Source organism: Oncorhynchus tshawytscha, linkage group LG16, assembly GCF_018296145.1.
Source record: "Oncorhynchus tshawytscha isolate Ot180627B linkage group LG16, Otsh_v2.0, whole genome shotgun sequence".
Taxonomy (NCBI): Eukaryota; Metazoa; Chordata; class Actinopteri; order Salmoniformes; family Salmonidae; genus Oncorhynchus; species Oncorhynchus tshawytscha.
In genome coordinates, this window is record NC_056444.1 from 65,432,733 (window position 1) to 65,452,845 (window position 20,113).

The following is a 20,113-nucleotide window of genomic DNA, read 5'->3' on the forward strand; positions in this document are numbered from 1 at the left end:
TTTTAATGTGTTGGGGAGATAACAGGGTCCTTGCTACCCACATATGTGCGTGAGATTGAGTCCGGCAGATTTGAGTGCCTCCCTTAGGAATTCCTTGCTGCTCAGTCAATTCAGACATCTATAATTTCAGTTTCAGTACATTTGTAAATATCTTGTATGGCAGTACCTATGGTGTATACTGATGAGCTACTATATAAGTTCATATGTCCAGTTTCAGCTTGTCTACTTTTTAACTGGCAAACTGCAGATTTTTCGTATTTACATATTCACGTGTACAGTGACTTGTGAAAGTATTCACCCCCCTTGGAATTTTTCCTATTTTGTTTCATTACAACCTGTAATTTAAATGTATTTTTATTTGGATTTCATGTAATGGACAGACACAAAATAGTCAAAATCGGTGAAGTGAAATGAAAACATTATTTGTTTCAAAAAACAAAACAAAAACAGAAAAGTGTTGTGTGCATACGTATTCACCCCCTTTGCTATGAAGCCCCTAACTAAGATCTGGTGCAACCAATTACCTTCAGAAGTCACATAATTAGTTACATAAAGTTCACATGTGTGCAATCTAAGTGTCACATGATCTCAGTATATATACACCTGTTCTGAAAGGCCCCAGAGTCTGCAACACCACTAAGCAAGGGGCACCACCAAGCAAGCTTCACCGTGAAGACCAAGGAGCTCTCCAAACAGGTCAGGGACAAAGTTGTGGAGAAGTACAGATCAGGGTTGGAACTTTGAACATCCCACAGAGCACCATTAAATCCATTATTAAAAAATGGAAAGAATATGGCACCACAACAAACCTGCCAAGAGAGGACCACCCACCAAAACTCATGGACCAGGCAAGGAGGGCATTAATCAGAGAGGCAACAAAGAGACCAAAGATAACCCTGAAGGAGCTACAAAGCTCCACAGCGGAGATTGGAGTATCTGTCCATAGTACCACTTTCAATCCAAAATTAAATCTAGAATCTGCTTCCTATATCGCAACAAAGCATCCTTCACTCATGCTGCCAAACATACCTTCGTAAAACGGACCCTCCTACCAATCCTCGACTTCGGTGATGTAATCTATAAAATAGCCTCCAACACTCTACTCAACAAACTGGATTGCAGTCTATCACAGTGCCATCTGTTTTGTTACCAAAGCCCCATACACTACCCACCATTGCGACCTGTACGCTCTCGTTGGTTGGCCCTCGCTTCATACTCGTCGCCAAACCCACTGGCTACAGGTTATCTACAAGTCTCTGCTAGGTAAAGCCCCGCCTTATCTCAGCTCACTGGTCACCATAGCAGCACCCACTCGTAGCATGCGCTCCAGCAGGTATATCTCACTGGTCACCCCCAAAGCCAATTCCTCCTTTGGTCGTCTTTCCTTCCAGTTCTCTGCTGCCCATGACTGGAACGAATTGCAAAAATCTCTGAAGCTGGAGACTCACATCTCCCTCACTAGCTTTAAGCACCAGCTGTCAGAGCAGTTTACAGATCACTGCACCTGTACTTAGCCTATCTGTAAACAGCCCATCTACCTACCTCATCCCCATACTGGTATTTATTTATTTATTTTGCTCCTTTGCACCCCAGTATCTCTACCTGCACATTCATCTTCTGTCGATCTACCATTCCAGTGTTTAATTGCTATATTGTAATTACTTCGCCACCATGGCCTATTTATTTCCTTAACTTACCTCATTTGCACTCACTGTATATAGACTTTTTGTTTTCTTTTGTTCTACTGTATTATTGACTGTATGTTTTGTTTACTCCATGTGTAACTCTGTGTTGTTGTATGTGTCGAACTGCTATGCTTTATCTTGGCCAGGTCGCAGTTGCAAATGAGAACTTGTTCTCAACTAGCCTACCTGGTTAAATAAAGGTGAAATAAATCAATAAAATAAGCCGTACACTCCACAGAGCTGGGCTTTACGGACAAGTGGCCATAAAAAAGACATTGCTAAAAGAAAAAAATATTTGGTGTTCACCAAAAGGCATGTGGGAGACTCCCCAAATATATGGAAGAAGGTACTCTGGTCAGATGAAACTAAAATGTAACTTTTTGGTCTTTCAAGGAAAACTCTGTCTGGCACAAACCCAACACCTCTCATCATCCTGAGAACACCATTCCCACAGTGAAGCATGGTGGTGGCAGCCTCATGCTGTGGGGATGTTTTTCATCAGCAGGGACTGGGAAACTGGTCAGAATTGAAGGAATGATGGATGGCGCTAAATACAGGGAAAGTCTTGAGGAAAACCTGTTTCAGTCTTCCAGAGATTTGAGACTGGGACAGAGGTTCACATTCCAGCAGGACAATGACCCTAAGCATACTGCTAAAGCAACACTTGAGTGGTTTAAGGGGGAAACATTTAAATGTCTTGGAATGGCTTAGTCAAAGCCCAGACCTCAATCCAATTGAGAATCTGTGGTATGACTAAAGTCTGCTCTACACCAGCGGAACCCATCCAACTTGAAGAAGCTGGAGCAGTTTTACCTTAAAGAATGGCAAAAATCTCAGTGGCTAGATGTGCCAAGCTTATAGAGACATCCCCAAGAAACTTGCAGCTGTAATTGTTGTAAAAGTTGGCTCGACAAAGTATTGACTTTTTGGGGGGTTGAATAGTTGAGCACACTAAAGTTTTCAGGTTTTTTGTCTTGTTTGTTTCACAATAAAAAATATTTTGCATCTTCAAAGCGGTAGGCATGTTGTGTAAATCAAATGATACAAACCCCCCCCAAAAAATCTATTTTAATTTCATGTTGTAAGGCAACAAAATAGGAAAAATGCCAAGGGGTGTGAATACTTTCGCAAGCCACTGTATATGCCTTAAGCAGTGGTTGTTGTGGGCAGCAGGTAACCTAGCGCTTAGAGCTTTGGGCCAGTAACTAAGAGGGACACCCCACTGAAGGTGTCTCAGGGAGAGTTGGGATATGCAAAAACACATTTCCAAATCGGACATGTATAATACACATTTGTGAAATAGGACAAATATAAGCACCCACCTCATTATATTTCTATACCTACACTGATAATTATAATCTCCTGGAGCAGATGTTCTGTGGGAACTCATTACAGACGAAAACAGTGATAGAACTTTTAATGAGTGTTAGAATAATACCTCACACTCCCAATCACACAATCAAACTGATGACAGGTGCTTCATGGCACCAGGCCTAGGCAAAGCGCGATCCAGTGCCTGATGGTTTGGTTTAAATATAGAAATAGAAAATGACACCCACACATACTTGTTCATTGAACTCAATGTAGTCTCAGTATATCAGGTTTAGAGAGATCACCTGGAGAGGGCCTTGAGAGCAGTTTGGTATCCACTAAAAATACCACTCAATTTGCTATATTTTTGAAGTGTGTTGGACGTTTACCACTAAATTCACATCCAGCCATTTCTAGTCAACTACCTGACCATGGGTACAACCAATGAATGCCTAATAATCTCTTTCCAACATGAGTATCCTTGCCATTCCTGGAAATGTTTATTTTGCCATTGAAAACCTCTTCCTGTGGTTGGAGCTTTCATTAGCTTCCCAGGGGGGTTGTGGCCCTTTTGCAATGAGACTTGCTGGCAGTGTCTCTCATCTTGTAAGGGATTTCCTCCTCTTCTTCCGGAGAGGAGATGCGAAAAGGATCGGAGGACCAATATGCGGCGTGGTAAGTGTCCATGGATCTTTTAATACGAAATTAGTACAAATGAACAACTGAATACAAAAAACGTGGAATGAACGAAACCCAAAACAGTACCGTGTGGTGCAAAACACAGACACGGAAACAAACACCCACAAACACACAGTGAAACCCAGGCTACCTAAGTATGATTCTCAATCAGAGACAACTAATGACACCTGCCTCTGATTGAGAACCATATTAGGCCGAAACATAGAAATCCCCAAATCATAGAAAAACAAACATAGACTGCCCACCCCAACTCACGCCCTGACCATACTAAATAATGACAAAACAAAGGAAATAAAGGTCAGAACGTGACACATCTTGTCTATCATACACACGAGCGCACGCGCACACACACGCATACACAAACAGACGCATGTGTACACACATACGAACACACACACAAGTTTTTAATTGACTTTAGCTTTAGGCCCCGTTCTTGAGATACATTCTATTATAGCATTCGGATGCAGAACATGCCATGTGTACTTCAGCGCATGATGTCTAGCCGTAACTGCAGCAGTTCATAGAATTTTGCAGTCAATATGATGAATCCATTACACATGGTGCCATCATATACTTAGTTAGTTAGTTTTGCTGCTTCACTGCAGCTAGCCGGCTACATTCGTTTAGTATGATAAAAGCTGAGATTGGTGGCAGTGATCACTAGGGGACATGTAAAACACTTCCTTAACACAGTAGCAGCTAATGTTCCCTAATTTCTATCACTAATTTATCTGCATTGCCGTGGAGAGTATCAGGTGCTTGTTTTATACATTGCACACAGGACTTTCTTTTACTGTTATTGGGACAGTCTTATTTTCTATTTCTGCTTCTTTTCTGAAAGCATTGACGCATAATTTTGTATTCTTATTATATAATAGGGCATGCCATGGCTGGCTATGGCAGTCGTGTGAAAAGAAAAGCCTCTATTTCTCCTGTCTGGTGTCCCTACTTTGAAGGGCTTGTATTGTCGTTCCTGGAGCTGTGTCTCAGCATGTCTGCTTGCCTGTCTGGCTGTATGCTGGCCGCTGAGCTGTTTTTACAAGTGCAGGAGTGGCTGCACCATTGCTCTGCAGCCCGACCGTTATAACTAGGCTATTTTCCTATTCTGGGCTACCTATTAAGTCTCACCATTAGTCCAGCATCAAAGACTGTTTCTTCGGCACACCTACAGTTCAGGACACTCCACCTCTTCTCCATTCGCTGTCTTTTTCTCTCACTCCTGCTTTCATATTTTTTCTCTCTTGCTCTTTCTTTAAAATTCTCTCACTCTCATCCCCCTCTCATCCCCCTTCTTTCTCTCCGCCTCTCTCTCTCTCTTCTTTCTCCGCCTCTCTCTCTCTCTCTCTCTCTCTCATCCCCCTACTCTCCGCCTTCTCCTCCCCTTTCTACTCTCCGCCTTCTCTCTCCTTCTTTCTCTCTCTCTCTCTCTCTCTCTCTCCGCTCTCATCCCCCTACTCTCTCTCCGCCTTCTCTCTCCTTCTTTCTCTCTCTCTCTCTCTCTCTCTCACTCTCATCCCCCTACTCTACTCTCCGCCTTCTCTCTCCTTCTTTCTCTCTCTCTCTCTCTCTCTCTCACTCTCATCCCCCTACTCTCATCCCCCTACTCTCCGCCTTCTCTCTCCTTCTTTCTCTCTCTCTCTCTCTCTCTCTCACTCTCATCCCCCTACTCTCCGCCTTCTCTCTCCTTCTTTCTCTCTCTCTCTCTCTCTCTCACTCTCATCCCCCTACTCTCCGCCTTCTCTCTCCTTCTTTCTCTCTCTCTCTCTCTCTCTCTCCTCTTTCTCCCCCTCATGCTCTCTCCTCCTCCCCTCACTCTTTCCCTCTCTCTTTCTCCCCCTCTCTCTCCCATCCTCTCGCTCTCCTTCTCCCTGTCTCTAAATTACCTTCAGTTGCTACCCCCTCTTTGTCTAGACTGGGCTTTCATAGGCCCCATGGCTCCCCACACTTGAACAAATATATACCTGCTGTACATCAGTGGCTTGGGCTCTAGCAAATTTTGGCTGCCCTACTGCTGAATCCTCCATACTTCTTTTGTGGCAGACATCCCTTTTCATAGTGCGGTTTTGTTGAAGGCCATCTCTAAGCTAGCCGGGCCAGCATGCCGCAGTGGACTGCCTTAGTGCCAGTGGGATTTTTCCACTAACGCTTTTCTGTCATTGCTTTACCCAGAGGGCCAGCATGAATCATGTCTCCCTTTCCTCTCTGGTCTACCTTTGATTTAAAGAAGAATGTGGCTTTGAAATAACATATCTCTTTTTATTACAGAGAGAGTGTAGTTTCCTTGTTTGTGCAGGCATGCTATCCTTCTGTTGCAGTGTGTAGCTTTATGTTGTTCTGTGTTCTCCTCTGTCGGGGGAGGGGGATAATGGATAAGCTTGGTCCGCTGGGAGAGGAGAGGTGACCTTGAAGTGATGAGAGGAGGAGTGAGGGGGAGAGGGGCATGTCCCACAGCAGGTGCCGCAGAATATACACATATATGCTGTAGATGGATGCAGTCACACACACACACACACACACACACACACACACACACACACACACACACACACACACACACACACACACACACAGTATGCACACAGAAATGCACATACTGTATACAATAAATAACACAAAGAGATACACACCCTCAACAGAAACAATGATAAGAGCAACCACAATAACAACAACGTCAACAGCAACAATAGAGAATATATGCACCTACAGGTAGAGAAGCACAGCCACATAATAAATCAGGTCTAATCTAGTCTGTTACACCAAAAGTATTTAAACCACTTGGCTATACCATAGTTCGGATCATTAGGAAACTATACAGGGATTGTTTTGGAAACACAGCTATAGAATGTAAATTAACATGTCGTTAGGTTTGTTGGTAGCTCAGGTGCCTGTCATCCTAACCACAGACATGCAGATGTATCCTGTAGGAAAATATTCCACAATCAACTGCCACCTTCCCTGGCTGAGACCATTTATGCCCTGTCTCTCTTCCCAGTGAGGGAATGTTGCTGCTTCTACTATTAGGCCTTCGGGAGTTGAAGGGAACCAACGGTTGTCAGAAGGGCCCAAACAGTAGCGCTTGGCTCAGTGGGATGGCTCTGTCGTCTCTCTTTGGGGGCATCTGCTTGCCATCAGGACGGCGCTGTGCCGTGACGTGGACCCACTGGACGCCCTGTCACTTCCCGGCCCATCGCACTTCGGCCCGGTCCAGACTCCCTCTCCGCCTTTTCCGACTCTGACATCTTTATCCTCCTGTTAAAAGTTTTAATGGCCTATTATCTATGAGGAAGGAATGCTGCTTTAATTGCCTGGTGGCTCCATGTTTAGGCCCTGGTCCCAGTGGTGCCGTGTCAAGACCATGGGGCTTCCCTCTCCCTTCCAGGGGCTTCTGTCCTGTATGACGTAGTCTGGGGTCGTACAACAAGCCTTCCTGTCACCAGCCCAAACACCTAGACTGACTACGCCTATAAAACCCCAGCATGTCCTTTACAATCTATCGTGTGGGACTTTTCAAATCAAATCAAATAAATGATATTTGTCACATGCGCCGAATACAACGGGTGTAGACCTTAAAGTGAAATGCTTGCTTACAAGCCCTTAACCAACAATGCAGTTTAAGGAAAATACAAAAAAAAGAACAAAAAAAAGTAACAAGAGCAGCAGTAAAATAACAATAGCAAGGCTATATACAGGGGGTACCAGTACAGAGTCAATGTGGAGGATATATACAGGGGGTACCGGTACAGAGTCAATGTGGAGGCTATATACAGGGGGTACCGGTACAGAGTCAATGTGGAGGCTATATACAGGGGGTACCAGTACAGAGTCAATGTGGAGGATATATACAGGGGGTACCAGTACAGAGTCAATGTGGAGGATATATACAGGGGGTACCAGTACAGAGTCAATGTGGAGGCTATATACAGGGGGTACCAGTACAGAGTCAACGTGGAGGATATATACAGGGGGTACCGGTACAGAGTCAATGTGGAGGCTATATACAGGGGGTACCGGTACAGAGTCAATGTGGGGGCTATATACAGGGGGTACCGGTACAGAGTCAATGTGGGGCCTATATACAGGGGGTACTGGTACAGAGTCAATGTGGAGGATATATACAGGGGTTACCGGTACAGAGTCAATGTGGAGGCTATATACAGGAGGTACCGGTACAGAGTCAATGTGGAGGATATATACAGGGGGTACCGGTACAGAGTCAATGTGGAGGCTATATACAGGGGTACCGGTACAGAGTCAATGTGGAGGCTATATACAGGGGGTACCGGTACAGAGTCAATATGGAGGCTATATACAGGGGGTACCGGTACAGAGTCAATGTGGAGGATATATACAGGGGGTACCGGTACAGAGTCAATGTGGAGGCTATATACAGGGGGTACCAGTACAGAGTCAATGTGGAGGATATATACAGGGGGTACCAGTACAGAGTCAATGTGGAGGCTATATACAGGGGGTACCAGTACAGAGTCAATGTGGAGGATATATACAGGGGGTACCGGTACAGAGTCAATGTGGAGGCTATATACAGGGGGTACCGGTACAGAGTCAATGTGGAGGCTATATACAGGGGTACCAGTACAGAGTCAATGTGGAGGATATATACAGGGGTACCAGTACAGAGTCAATGTGGAGGATATATACAGGGGTACCGGTACAGAGTCAATGTGGAGGCTATATACAGGGGGTACCAGTACAGAGTCAACGTGGAGGATATATACAGGGGGTACCGGTACAGAGTCAATGTGGAGGCTATATACAGGGGGTACCGGTACAGAGTCAATGTGGGGGCTATATACAGGGGTACCGGTACAGAGTCAATGTGGGGGCTATATACAGGGGGTACTGGTACAGAGTCAATGTGGAGGATATATACAGGGGGTACCGGTACAGAGTCAATGTGGAGGCTATATACAGGGGGTACCGGTACAGAGTCAATGTGGAGGATATATACAGGGGGTACCGGTACAGAGTCAATGTGGAGGCTATATACAGGGGGTACCGGTACAGAGTCAATGTGGAGGCTATATACAGGGGTACCGGTACAGAGTCAATATGGAGGCTATATACAGGGGGTACCGGTACAGAGTCAATGTGGAGGCTATATACAGGGGGTACCGGTACAGAGTCAATGTGGAGGCTATATACAGGGGTACCAGTACAGAGTCAATGTGGAGGCTATATACAGGGGTACCGGTACAGAGTCAATGTGGGGCTATATACAGGGGTACTGGTACAGAGTCAATGTGGAGGCTATATACAGGGGTACCGGTACAGAGTCAATGTGGAGGCTATATACAGGGGGTACCGGTACAGAGTCAATGTGGAGGCTATATACAGGGGGTACCGGTACAGAGTCAATGTGGAGGCTATATACAGGGGGTACCGGTACAGAGTCAATGTGGAGGCTATATACAGGGGGTACCGGTACAGAGTCAATGTGGAGGCTATATACAGGGGGTACCGGTACAGAGTCAATGTGTGGGGGCACCGGTTAGTCGAGGTAATTGAGGTAGTATGTACATGTAGGTAGAGTTATTGAAATGCCTATGCATAGATAATAACAGAGAGTAGCAGCAGCGTAAAGATGGGGGTGGGGGGCAATGCAAATAGTCTGGGTAGCCATTTGATTAGATGTTTCAGGAGTCTTATGGCTTGTGGGTAGAAGCTGTTTAGAAGCCTCTTGGACCTAGACGTGGCACTCTGGTACCGCTTGCCATGCGGTAGCTGGAGTCTTTGACCATTTTGAGGATCTGAGGACCCATGCCAAATCATTTCACTCTCCTGAGGGGGAGTATGTATTGTCGTGCCCTCTTCACGACTGTCTTGGTGTGCTTGGACCATGTTAGTTTGTTGGTGATGTGGACACCAAGGAACTTGAAGCTCTCAACCTGCTCCACTACAGCCCCATCGATGAGAATAGGAGCATACTCGGTCCTCCTTTTTCTGTAGTCCACAATCATCTCCTTTGTTTTGATCACGTTGAGGGAGAGGTTGTTGTCCTGGCACCACACGGCCAGGTCTCTGACCTCCTCCCTACAGGAGGTGATCAGGCCTACCACTGTTGTGTCATCAGCAAACTTAATAATGGTGTTGGAGTCGTGCCTGGCCGCAGTCATGAGTGAACAGGGAGTACAGGAGGGGACTGAGCATGCAACCTTTTTTCCCATGTTTGAGGATCAGCATGGCGGATGTGTTGTTACCTACCCTTAGCACCTGGGGGTGGCCCGTCAGGAAGTCCAGGATTCAGTTGCAGAGGGAGGTGTTTAGTCTCAGGGTCCTTAGCTTAGTGATGAGCTTTGAGGGCACTATGGTGCATTCTCACATAGGTGTTCTTTTTGTCCAGGTGGGAAAGGGCAGTGTGGAGTGCAATAGAGATTGCATCATCTATGGATCTTTTGGGGCGGTATGCAAATTGGAGTGGGTCTAGGGTTTCTGGAATAATGGTGTTAATGTGAGCCATGACAAGCTTTTCAAAGCACTTCATGGCTACAGACGTAAGTGCTACCGGTTGGTAGTCAATTAGGCAGGTTACATTAGTGTTCTTGAGCACAGGGACTATGGTGGTCTGCTTGAAACATGTTGGTATTACAGATTCAGACAGGGAGAGGTTGAAAATGTCAGTGAAGACCCTTGCCAGTTGGTCAGCGCATGCTCGGAGTACACGTCCTGGTAATCCATCTGGCCCTGCGGCCTTGTGAATGTTGACCTGTTTAAAGGTCTTACTCATATCGGCTGCGGAGAGGAACAGCTGTCGTCCGGAACAGCTGATGCTCTTATGTTGCTGATGCTCTGCATGTTTCAGTGTTACTTGCCTCGAAGCGAGCATAGAAGTAATTTAGCTCGTCTGGTAGGCCCGTGTCACGGATATGCTTCCCTTTGTAGTCTGTAATAGTTTGCAAGCCCTGCCACATCCGACAAGCGTCGGAGCCGGTGTAGTACGATTCGATCTTAGTCCTGTGTTGACGCTTTGCCTGTTTGATGGTTTGTCAGAGGACATAGCGGGATTTCTTATCAGCTTCCGGGTTAGGGTCCTGCTCCTTGAAAGCGTCAACTTTGCCCTTTAGCTCAGTGCGGATGTTGCCTGTAATCCATGGCTTCTGGTTGGGGTATGTACGTACAGTCACTGTGGGGACGACTTGATCGATGCACTTATTGATGAAGCCAGTGACTGATGTTGTGTACTCCTCAATGCCATCGGAAGAATCCCGGAACATATTCCAGTCTGTGCAAAACAGTCCTGTAGCTTAGCATCTGCTTCATCTGATCACTTTTTTATTGACAGATTCACTGGTGCTTCTTGCTTTAATTTTTGTTTGTAAAGCAGGAATCAGGAGGATAGAATTATGGTCAGATTTGCCAAATGGAGGGTGAGGGAGAGCTTTCCAATACATGGCCCTAAAGTTTACTGACCAGGCCCTCATGTTGTTGGGAAGCGCTGGAGAGGAGGCTTTGTTCCAGGCGCCCAACTGTCTCCACCTCAGTGAGAATTGGGGACTACAGTATATAATGTGTTTCTTCTTCATTAGCTGAGGGTCACTTTCCACATGGGATCGTAGCCAATATTGTAGCCAAAGGTGGAAAGTTTCATCCTGCAAAACATTTGCAAATAAATAATTGACATAAACAAAAGACTGCCTTAATCCTACTATAACAGTCCAGGGGTATGATTGTACCCTATTCGTTTTACAACCTGTTGTATAATACAGGTAGTAATATCAATTTCCTAAATTGCTCCACTTAGTTGGCAGTGTTAATGAAGTGCTATAAGAGGAACGAGTGTTACAGAATGGCCCATAAAGGCACATTGTGTTTAGTTCCAGATGAATCTCAAGGACCACATTAGAGGGGAGTAACTGTGGTTACTGATGGGGTCTGAACATTGAGACAAACAGAAGCGTTCTCCAGGCAGCACGTCTAGGCCTATTTCTACACTCATTATATCCTGTCCTCTTCTATTTCTCTTTAGAGAGGAGGTTTTTTTTTGCAGGGAAGTGTCCCTGTACTGTAATTGTCAGAGTTGCACAGAAAATTATTGTATTATTGGAAGCTCTTGAGAAGTCTCCAAATGGCCTTGTTTTTGTTTATTTTACTGTGTTCCGGTGCACTTTAAAGGCCTTAGCCTTGAGCCTGAACATTATTGTGTCTGGAGCTGGGAGGGAGAGGGGGATTATAGATGGCAGTATTTTAGCTTTGGGCTGCTGAGGTGGCACTGCAGTGCAGTAGTCCTTGAGTTACAAGCCTCTCCTGAGTGTCTGGTGGGCAGGTCACGACCTGTCTTGGTTGGATACTGCTGTTGTAGATGTTGTCGCTTCTGGGGGAAAGCTTTCTCTTTCATGCTGTTCTTTGCATCTAATTGCCAGGTGTTATTTTTTCCACCGGTGCAGTCAGTAGTTTCCGATGATCGCTGTCCATGTTCAATTGTGTGAGAACAAATGTCCAGTCTGTCCCCTGGTAACCATTTGGAAGGTTCCCCTCTGGCTCCATGACTTTAACAGTTATTGCTTATCCAGCGATCAGTCTATAAAGTGCCCTGTGATATTTTTTTATTGGCTTCTACATATAAAGTTATGTTTCATGGGTCAAAGGCTTGTTTTAGTGGACTGGCGGTGTTCGCAATCCACAGTCCTATTCGTTGCGTCACAACTTTCCCCAGCTCACTTCTCCACGGGCCGTTTCTTTTCTTTCTACGTCCATATTATTTATTTATATTTCATTTCTCAACAAAAGACCCCGCATAAATTATAATAGCTGTAGTAGTAATAATAAAAAATGTCGGTATTTGGCAGCCAGTTGAACAGAACCACAAAGTGTGGTTCCATAGCTTGGCCAGGGAGAAAAGGGCTATTGTGTCAACACTTAGGCTTTTCTAGGTCCTCAGAGAGAGAGCAGGGCCAGGTTTTGGCCCTAGCCCCACCGGCTATTGATGGAGGAGTCTGCGGTATTGGGGGACAGGGGTCTCATATACTCTAGGTGGGGAGAGAGTGGGGGGATTTTGGGGGATGCATATTGTGACCCTGGTAAGTGAACTTGAGTCTCTTAAGGGCTGCCAAGTGGGAAAGTCTATCCCTCTGTCTGTGTGTTAGGGTTCGCCTCCCCCTCAGACAGACACGGAGCAGTGGGAAAGGACGTTAAGTTTCCCCTTGCACTGACCTCCTGAGGTTTGCTGCACCTTAAAGAGGGTGTGTTGTTATATGGTCAGTGGACTCCAGTCATTGTCCCTGTATTTACTGTCTCAGTGGCCGTGGTGGTGGAATGGTGTTTTTGTTCAGAGATGACCCTCTGTCCTAGGACTGTTTTGCACTCAATGTCTGATTGCTCAGCCTCTCCCATCTTTCTGCCTTCGCCATCACCCCTTTTTACAGATCAGGAAAGCACAAGCAGAGAAGCCTGTCAGAAGGGCTGAAGCCTGACATCCTATCACCTCTTAACAGGCTTGAGGTGATGGACAGCACTAATGCGAGACATCAACATCGCCTATGATTCTTGATTCGTCAACTAGACAAAAAGTAGAGAGGAGGTGGAAATATATCTGTCTCTCTGACATCTGCCCTACCGTACTAAGTGAAACAAAATAAAAGGGCCGGTGCAGTTTGTTGGCAGAACACGTGGAAAACAAGAGGGTGTAATCAAAAGAAGCCTATTCAGGCAGGTGTTTAAGTACATAAATAAGTCATTGAGGATAATACAAGGCTTTGGCTCTTTGCCATGATTCGCCAACACATTTACACATACAGATAGCATTTTCCCATATGTCCACAGGGCAGTCACATGAACACACTGTAGAATGATTGTCTATGTACAGAAAAGTGCAGTCCTCTATGACATGTCATTTATAATAATACTACTACTAATAATAATAATGTGCCGTTTTGCAGACACCTTTATCCAAAGCAACGTTCAGTAGTTTGTGCATACTTTTTCATATGGGTGGCCTGTGAGAATGACGTGGGGCCCTTGGCTGTATGTGCTTACATGCATGTACACATAAAATCAAAAAGGAGATTTACAATATTCATGTGTGTGACTAGAACAGTATACAGCTCTGAAGTGTAGACCCAAACATCCTTCTGAGAGTCAGCAGGTCCAATGAGTCTCAATTGAGACATCTTCCTGCCTGGGTTGCATCCTGAATGGCACCCTATTCCCTACATAGGCCACTACTATGGACAAAAGCCCTACGGGCCCTAGTCAAAAGTAGTGAACTTAATAGTGAATAGGGTGCTTTCTTTTCTAAGTCAATCTCTGTGTCTGCTCACCACATAGAGGAAGGGGGATGGGGGATGAGAGATGGCTTTGGTTTTTAATGAGACAGTAGGTTTGGGGCTTGTCACTGCATCTGTAATAGTGACATTATCTCACATCGCATGGAGGCAAATCTCAGCTTTGATCCCTAAAGGTGTCACACGTAATACATAGTGGCATAACAGATGTGCCACTGACTCCTGTTATAATTTATAACACAAGTGAGACCTGGAATGGAATCCTCTTGAGTTGCAGATGTGTTGAATAAGTGACTTTCATACATTTATACATGAGATAAAAATGATGTATCTGCATGGCACTTTGAGAGTAGCTTAGAATCGCTAAAACACTCAGATATTGTGAGATGACTTTATATAATGGCGGCCAACAAAAGCATCCCTTTGTTGTGTTTAGACTCATAACGGATCCATGCATCCACAGAAAACGGACCCATTTTAACTGAACCAAAGCATAGTGGTTAGAGTGTGGTAAACCTCTGGAAATACTGTAGATGTGTTTTTTAGGCCTCTCCGCTCCGACCGAGCCCTTCTTGCCTCAAAGCTTGAAGAATTTGTCTGCGAGTTAAAATGTCTACTTCTGTTTGTTAGGGAGTACCTCATTTACAGGACTGCAGGATCAACTCCTGGTGGGAGTTTGATCCCCTCTTTAGACGGGCTAGTTTTTATAGCCTGACACAATGCCGTGTGTTCTAACAGGCTATCATCCACCCTGGAGATTTACATGTGTGTGTGTATTCAGTCATGTAAGGGGGCGTGGCATCGGGGAAAGGACTAGTACCTAGTACGTGTTGGAAACTCTGATCAGGTCACCTCTAACTCATGTTCTTCTCCCTGTAGCGCGACCAGAGGGCACCAAGGAGAGCCCCACCTGCATGGATAAGAACCATGGCTGTGCTCACATCTGCCGGGAGACACCAAAGGGAGGCATCGCCTGCGAGTGCAGGCCTGGCTTCCAGCTCACCAGGAACATGAGGGACTGCAAGTGTAAGTGTGAACCCCCTCCATCAACCCACATTACCCACCTTCATTACTCTACACAATGTACACATTGGCACCACATGATGATCTACTCCATCTTACATAGGTTTGTAACATGAAAATACATGGTTTATGTGGTGCCAACGTGTACATTGTGTAGGGTTATGAAGATACTTACCATCCGACAGACGCATCCAACAGATTTTCACACAGCGTCAGAAACAAAGCCATTTTACAGTGATTGTTTCCAAATGATATTGCCAGTTTATCACACTAAATGGTTTATAGCATCCGATAAGATAACCGACAGAACTGGTGTAAGGGAGTGGGAAGCAGGTTTCTGAGAAAGAGCCGGTGATGGACACCACACACTTCCTGTTGCCTCGTCCTTTCAGGGCTGGGGTCGGGGCTGATGGGTGATTTGCCTACGTTGGAATAATGATTGGAGAAGTGTTTAGATGTACATTTTTTGGGCGATAGCCCAGGTTAAGGCCAAAAGGCACAAGGGTAGTGTTGTGTAGACTGGATGGCGGTGGAAGCCTTGGCTCTGTCATCACAGGTGTATTCAGAGTACTAATGTCGACACTCAACACACCACAAACTCACAGTGTAACTGACACCCAGATTCGTCTTTTTAACAGTTATGAACGTTCCAATTTTTCTGTGTCACTCTGGAGAACCAGTATTCCAAAGTGGAACTAGTGTCTTCTAGTGAGAATGAAACTCTGAAGTCAGTCAGCTCTGCTCCATTAAGTAGGCGACGGTTTAGTGGTGTGAGATCCTTCATACCAAGGTGTGAACGGGAGTTTCTAAACATCTTTATCACACTGAGGTTGAGAGGGTGATGATGTCACAGCACACCTCCAGGCATGGATGACAGTACATCATGTTCCTATTGCTTTAACTGTGTGCTCCTCGGCAGTGACCTGTAACTACGGCAACGGGGGTTGCCAGCACATCTGTGAGGAGACGGACCACGGCCCCAGATGTGCGTGTCACATGAAGTTTGCCCTGCAAACCGATGAAAAGACATGTGTAGGTGAGTCAGCTCACATTTGATGGGTTGTGGAGGAGAACTGAGTAAAGGATGTGATCTGCATGTACTGAATCATTCATCTTCACAGCCTTAGTCACACATTACCAGGATACTCCAGAGGCAATGTTGAGCTTTATAATGACTGCATGCAACTCCTTTCACTTAGATAAACAAGTACCTTATTTTATGTCCAAGTCTCTACTGCTTCCATTCTCTGCTGGTGTTGGTGGTGCTGCAGTCTACAGCTGTGACACCTCTCTCTCTCTCTCTCTCTCTCTCTCTCTCTCTCTCTCTCTCTCTCTCTCTCTCTCTCGCTCTCTCTCTCTCTCGCTCTCTCTCTCTCTCTCTCTCTCTCTCTCTCGCTATGCGGCTGCATTTGCTTTGTTCTGTTGTCTCTCCCTGCTTCGTTGGACACTGTGTTTCCTCTGGTTCTTCTTCAACACCATATGCAGCCATACACAGCTCCTCTTTCTGACCTAGGGTCAACTCCTCACTGATGTAACACTGAAACCCAAACTCTTTCTGACCTAAGGTCAACTCCTCAATGATGTAACACTGAAACCCAAACTCTTTCTGACCTAGGGTCAACTCCTCACTGATGTAACACTGAAACCCAAACTCTTTCTGACCTAGGGTCAACTCCTCACTGATGTAACACTGAAACCCAAACTCTTTCTGACCTAGGGTCAACTCCTCAATGATGTAACACTGAAACCCAACCTCTTTCTGACCTAGGGTCAACTCCTCACTGATGTAACACTGAAACCCAAACTCTTTCTGACCTAGGGTCAACTCCTCAATGATGTAACACTGAAACACAACCTCTTTCTGACCTAGGGTCAACTCCTCAATGATGTAACACTGAAACCCAACCTCTTTCTGACCTAGGGTCAACTCCTCAATGATGTAACACTGAAACACAACCTCTTTCTGACCTAGGGTCAACTCCTCAATGATGTAACACTGAAACCCAACCTCTTTCTGACCTAGGGTCAACTCCTCAATGATGTAACACTGAAACACAACCTCTTTCTGACCTAGGGTCAACTCCTCAATGATGTAACACTGAAACACAACCTCTTTCTGACCTAGGGTCAACTCCTCAATGATGTAACACTGAAACCCAACCTTAACCTTCATTGACGTGTTAATACTATTTGCTGTGGTTGACATTAACTAATTAAATAGAGGCTGTGTAGAATGATTTTTATTTCAGCGCTTGTCATTTTGAAAGTGAACTGAGGCTGTGTGTAGGCTTGTTGGCTGGTTTGTAGTGCTGAGCGATTAACCAAAATGTCAGATATTTTTCAGTTTTTAAACAACTACACAGCACTTGGAAAGTATTCAGACCCCTTGACTTTTCCCACATTTTGTTACGTTACAGCCTTATTCTAAAATGGATTAAATGCAACAAAATCCTCACCAACCTACACACAATACTCCATAATAACAAAGCAAAAACAGGCTTTTAGACATTTTTGCAAATGTATTAAAAGTAAAAAACAGCATTCAGACCCTTTGCTATGAGACTCAAAATTGAGCTCAGGTGCATCCTGTTTCCATTGATCATCCTTGAGATGTTTCTACATCTTGATTGGAGTCCACCTGTGGCAAATACAATTGATTGGACATTAGGCACACACCTGTTTTATATAAGGTCCCACAGTTGACAGTGCATGTCAGAGCAAAAAGGAATTGTCCGTAGAGTTCCGAGACAAGATTGTGTCGAGGCAAAGATCTGGGTAAGGGTACCAAAAAATGTATGCAGCATTGGAGGTCCCCAAGAATACAGTGGCCTCCATCATTCTTCAATGGAAGAAGTTTGGAACCACCAAGGCTCTTACTAGTGCTGGCCGCCCGACCAAACTGAGCAATCTGGGGAGAAGGGCCTTGATCAGGGAGGTGACCAAGAACCTGACAGAGCTCCAGAGTTCCTCTGTGGAAATGGGAGAACCTTCCTGAAGGACAACCATCTCTGCAGCACTCCACCAATCAGGCCTTTATGGTAGAGCGGCCAGACGGAAGCCACTCCTCAGTAAAAGGCACATGACAGCCCGCTTGGAGTTTGCCAAAATGCACCTAAAGGACTCTCAGACCATGAGAAACAATATTCTCTGGTCTGATCCACAGACAATGCAATCTCTATTGCACACCACAGTGCCCTTTCCCAGCTGGACAAAAGCAACACCTGTGAGAATGTTATTCATTGACAACAACTTGCCATTCAACACCATAGTGCCCTCAAAGCTCATCACTAAGCTAAGGACCCCGGGACTAAACACCTCCCTCTGCAACTGGATCCTGGACTTCCTGGCGGGCCACTCCCAGGTGGTAAGGGTAGGTAACAACACAACTGCCATGCTGATCCTCAACACGGGGGCCCCTCAAGGGTGCGTGCTCAGCCCCCTTCTGTACTCCCTGTTCACTCATGACTTTACGGCCAGGCACGACTCCCAACACCATCATTAAGTTTGCTGATGACACAACAGTGGTAGGCCTGATCACTGACATCGATGAGAGAGCCTATAGGGAGGAGGTCACACCTGACAGTGTGGTGCCAGGATAACAACCTCTCCCTCAACATGATCAAGACAAAGGAGATTATTGTGGACTACAGGAAAAGGAGGTCCGAGCACGCCCCCATTCTCATCGATGGGGCTGTAGTGGAGCCTATCATGGTCCAAGCACACCAAGACAGTCGAGAAGAGGGCATAACAATGCCTATTCCCCCTCGGGAGACTGAAAAGATTTGGCATGGGTCCTCAGATCCTCAGAAAGTTCTACAGCTGCATCATCGAGAGTATGGTTGCTGGTTGCACCACAGCCTGGTATGGATCCTGCTCGGTCTCTGACCGCGAGGCACTACAGAGGGTAGTGCGTATGGACCAGTACATCACAGGTGCCAAGCTTCCTGCCATTCAGGACCTCTATACCATCGGGTGTCAGAGGAAGGCCCCCAAAAAATCCAAAGACTCCAGCCACCCTAGTCATAGATTGTTCTCTCTGCTACCGCACGCAAATGGTACCGGAGCACCAAGTCTAGGACCAAAAGGCTTCTTAACAGCTTCTACCCCCAAGCCATAAGACTCATGAACACCTATTCAAATCGTTACCCGGACTATTTGCATTTTCCCCCCAACCCCCATTTTTACGCTGCTGCTACTCTTTTTTATTCATACATATTCACTTTACCTCTACCTACATATTACCTCAATTAACTGTAAGGTCTACAGCTGTTGTATTTGGCGCATGTGACAAATAACATTTGATTTGATTTTGATTTGATGAAACCAAGAATGAACTATTTGGCCTGAAGGCCAAGCATCATGTCTGGAGGAAACCTGGCACCATCCCTACGTTGAAGCATGGTGGTGGCAGCATTATGCTGTGGGGATGTTTTTCAGATGTTTTCCAGGGACTGGGAGACTGGTCAGGATCCAGGGAAAGATGAACGGAGCAAAGTACAGAGAGCTCCTTGATGAAAACCTGCTCCAGAGTGCTCAGGACCTCAGACCGGGGCGAAGGTTCACTTTCCAACAGGATAACGACCCTAAGCACACCGCCAAGACAACGCAAGAGTGTCTTCAGGGCAAGTCTCTGAATGTCCTTGAATGGCCCAGCCAGAGCCCGGACTTGAACTCGATCGAACATCTCTGGAGAGGCCTGACAGAGCTTGAGAGGATCTGCAGAGAAGAATGGTATAAACTCCCCAAATACAGGTGTGCCAAGCTTGTAGCCTCATACCCAAGAAGACTCAAGGCTGTAATCGCTGCCAAAGGTGCTTCAACAAAGTACTGAGTAAAGGGTCTGAATACTTATGTAAATGTGATATTTCAGTTTTTTAATTGTAATACCTTTTCAACAATTACTAAAAACTTGTTTTTGCTTTGTCATTATGGGCTATTGAGTGTAGATTAATGCGGAGAAAAAAACAATTTAATACATTTTAGAGTTAGGCTGTAATGTAACAAAATGTGTAAAAAGTCAAGGGATCTGAATACTTTCCGAATGCACTGTAATTAACTAATCGTTTCCATTATTTGAATTCCATTTTGTTCGTTTTTTTTCTGTGAGCTCTATGCTCAGTTTCTGTGAGCTCTATACTCAGTTTCTGTGAGCTCTAT

General features: G+C 45.4%; 1 protein-coding gene across 5 annotated transcripts in view; it reads left to right on the forward strand.

The window, feature by feature from the left end:
* The window catches only part of LOC112216121 (signal peptide, CUB and EGF-like domain-containing protein 3), a 122,480-nt gene that overhangs the window by 65,323 nt on the left and 37,044 nt on the right, over positions 1-20,113 (forward strand). For all 5 annotated transcript variants that reach the window (XM_024375845.2, XM_024375844.2, XM_024375847.2 and 2 more), the window contains exons 5-6: positions 14,813-14,959; positions 15,876-15,992. In XM_024375845.2, coding sequence (XP_024231613.2) covers positions 14,813-14,959; positions 15,876-15,992 — 264 coding nt within the window. The remainder of the gene's footprint in view (positions 1-14,812; positions 14,960-15,875; positions 15,993-20,113) is intronic.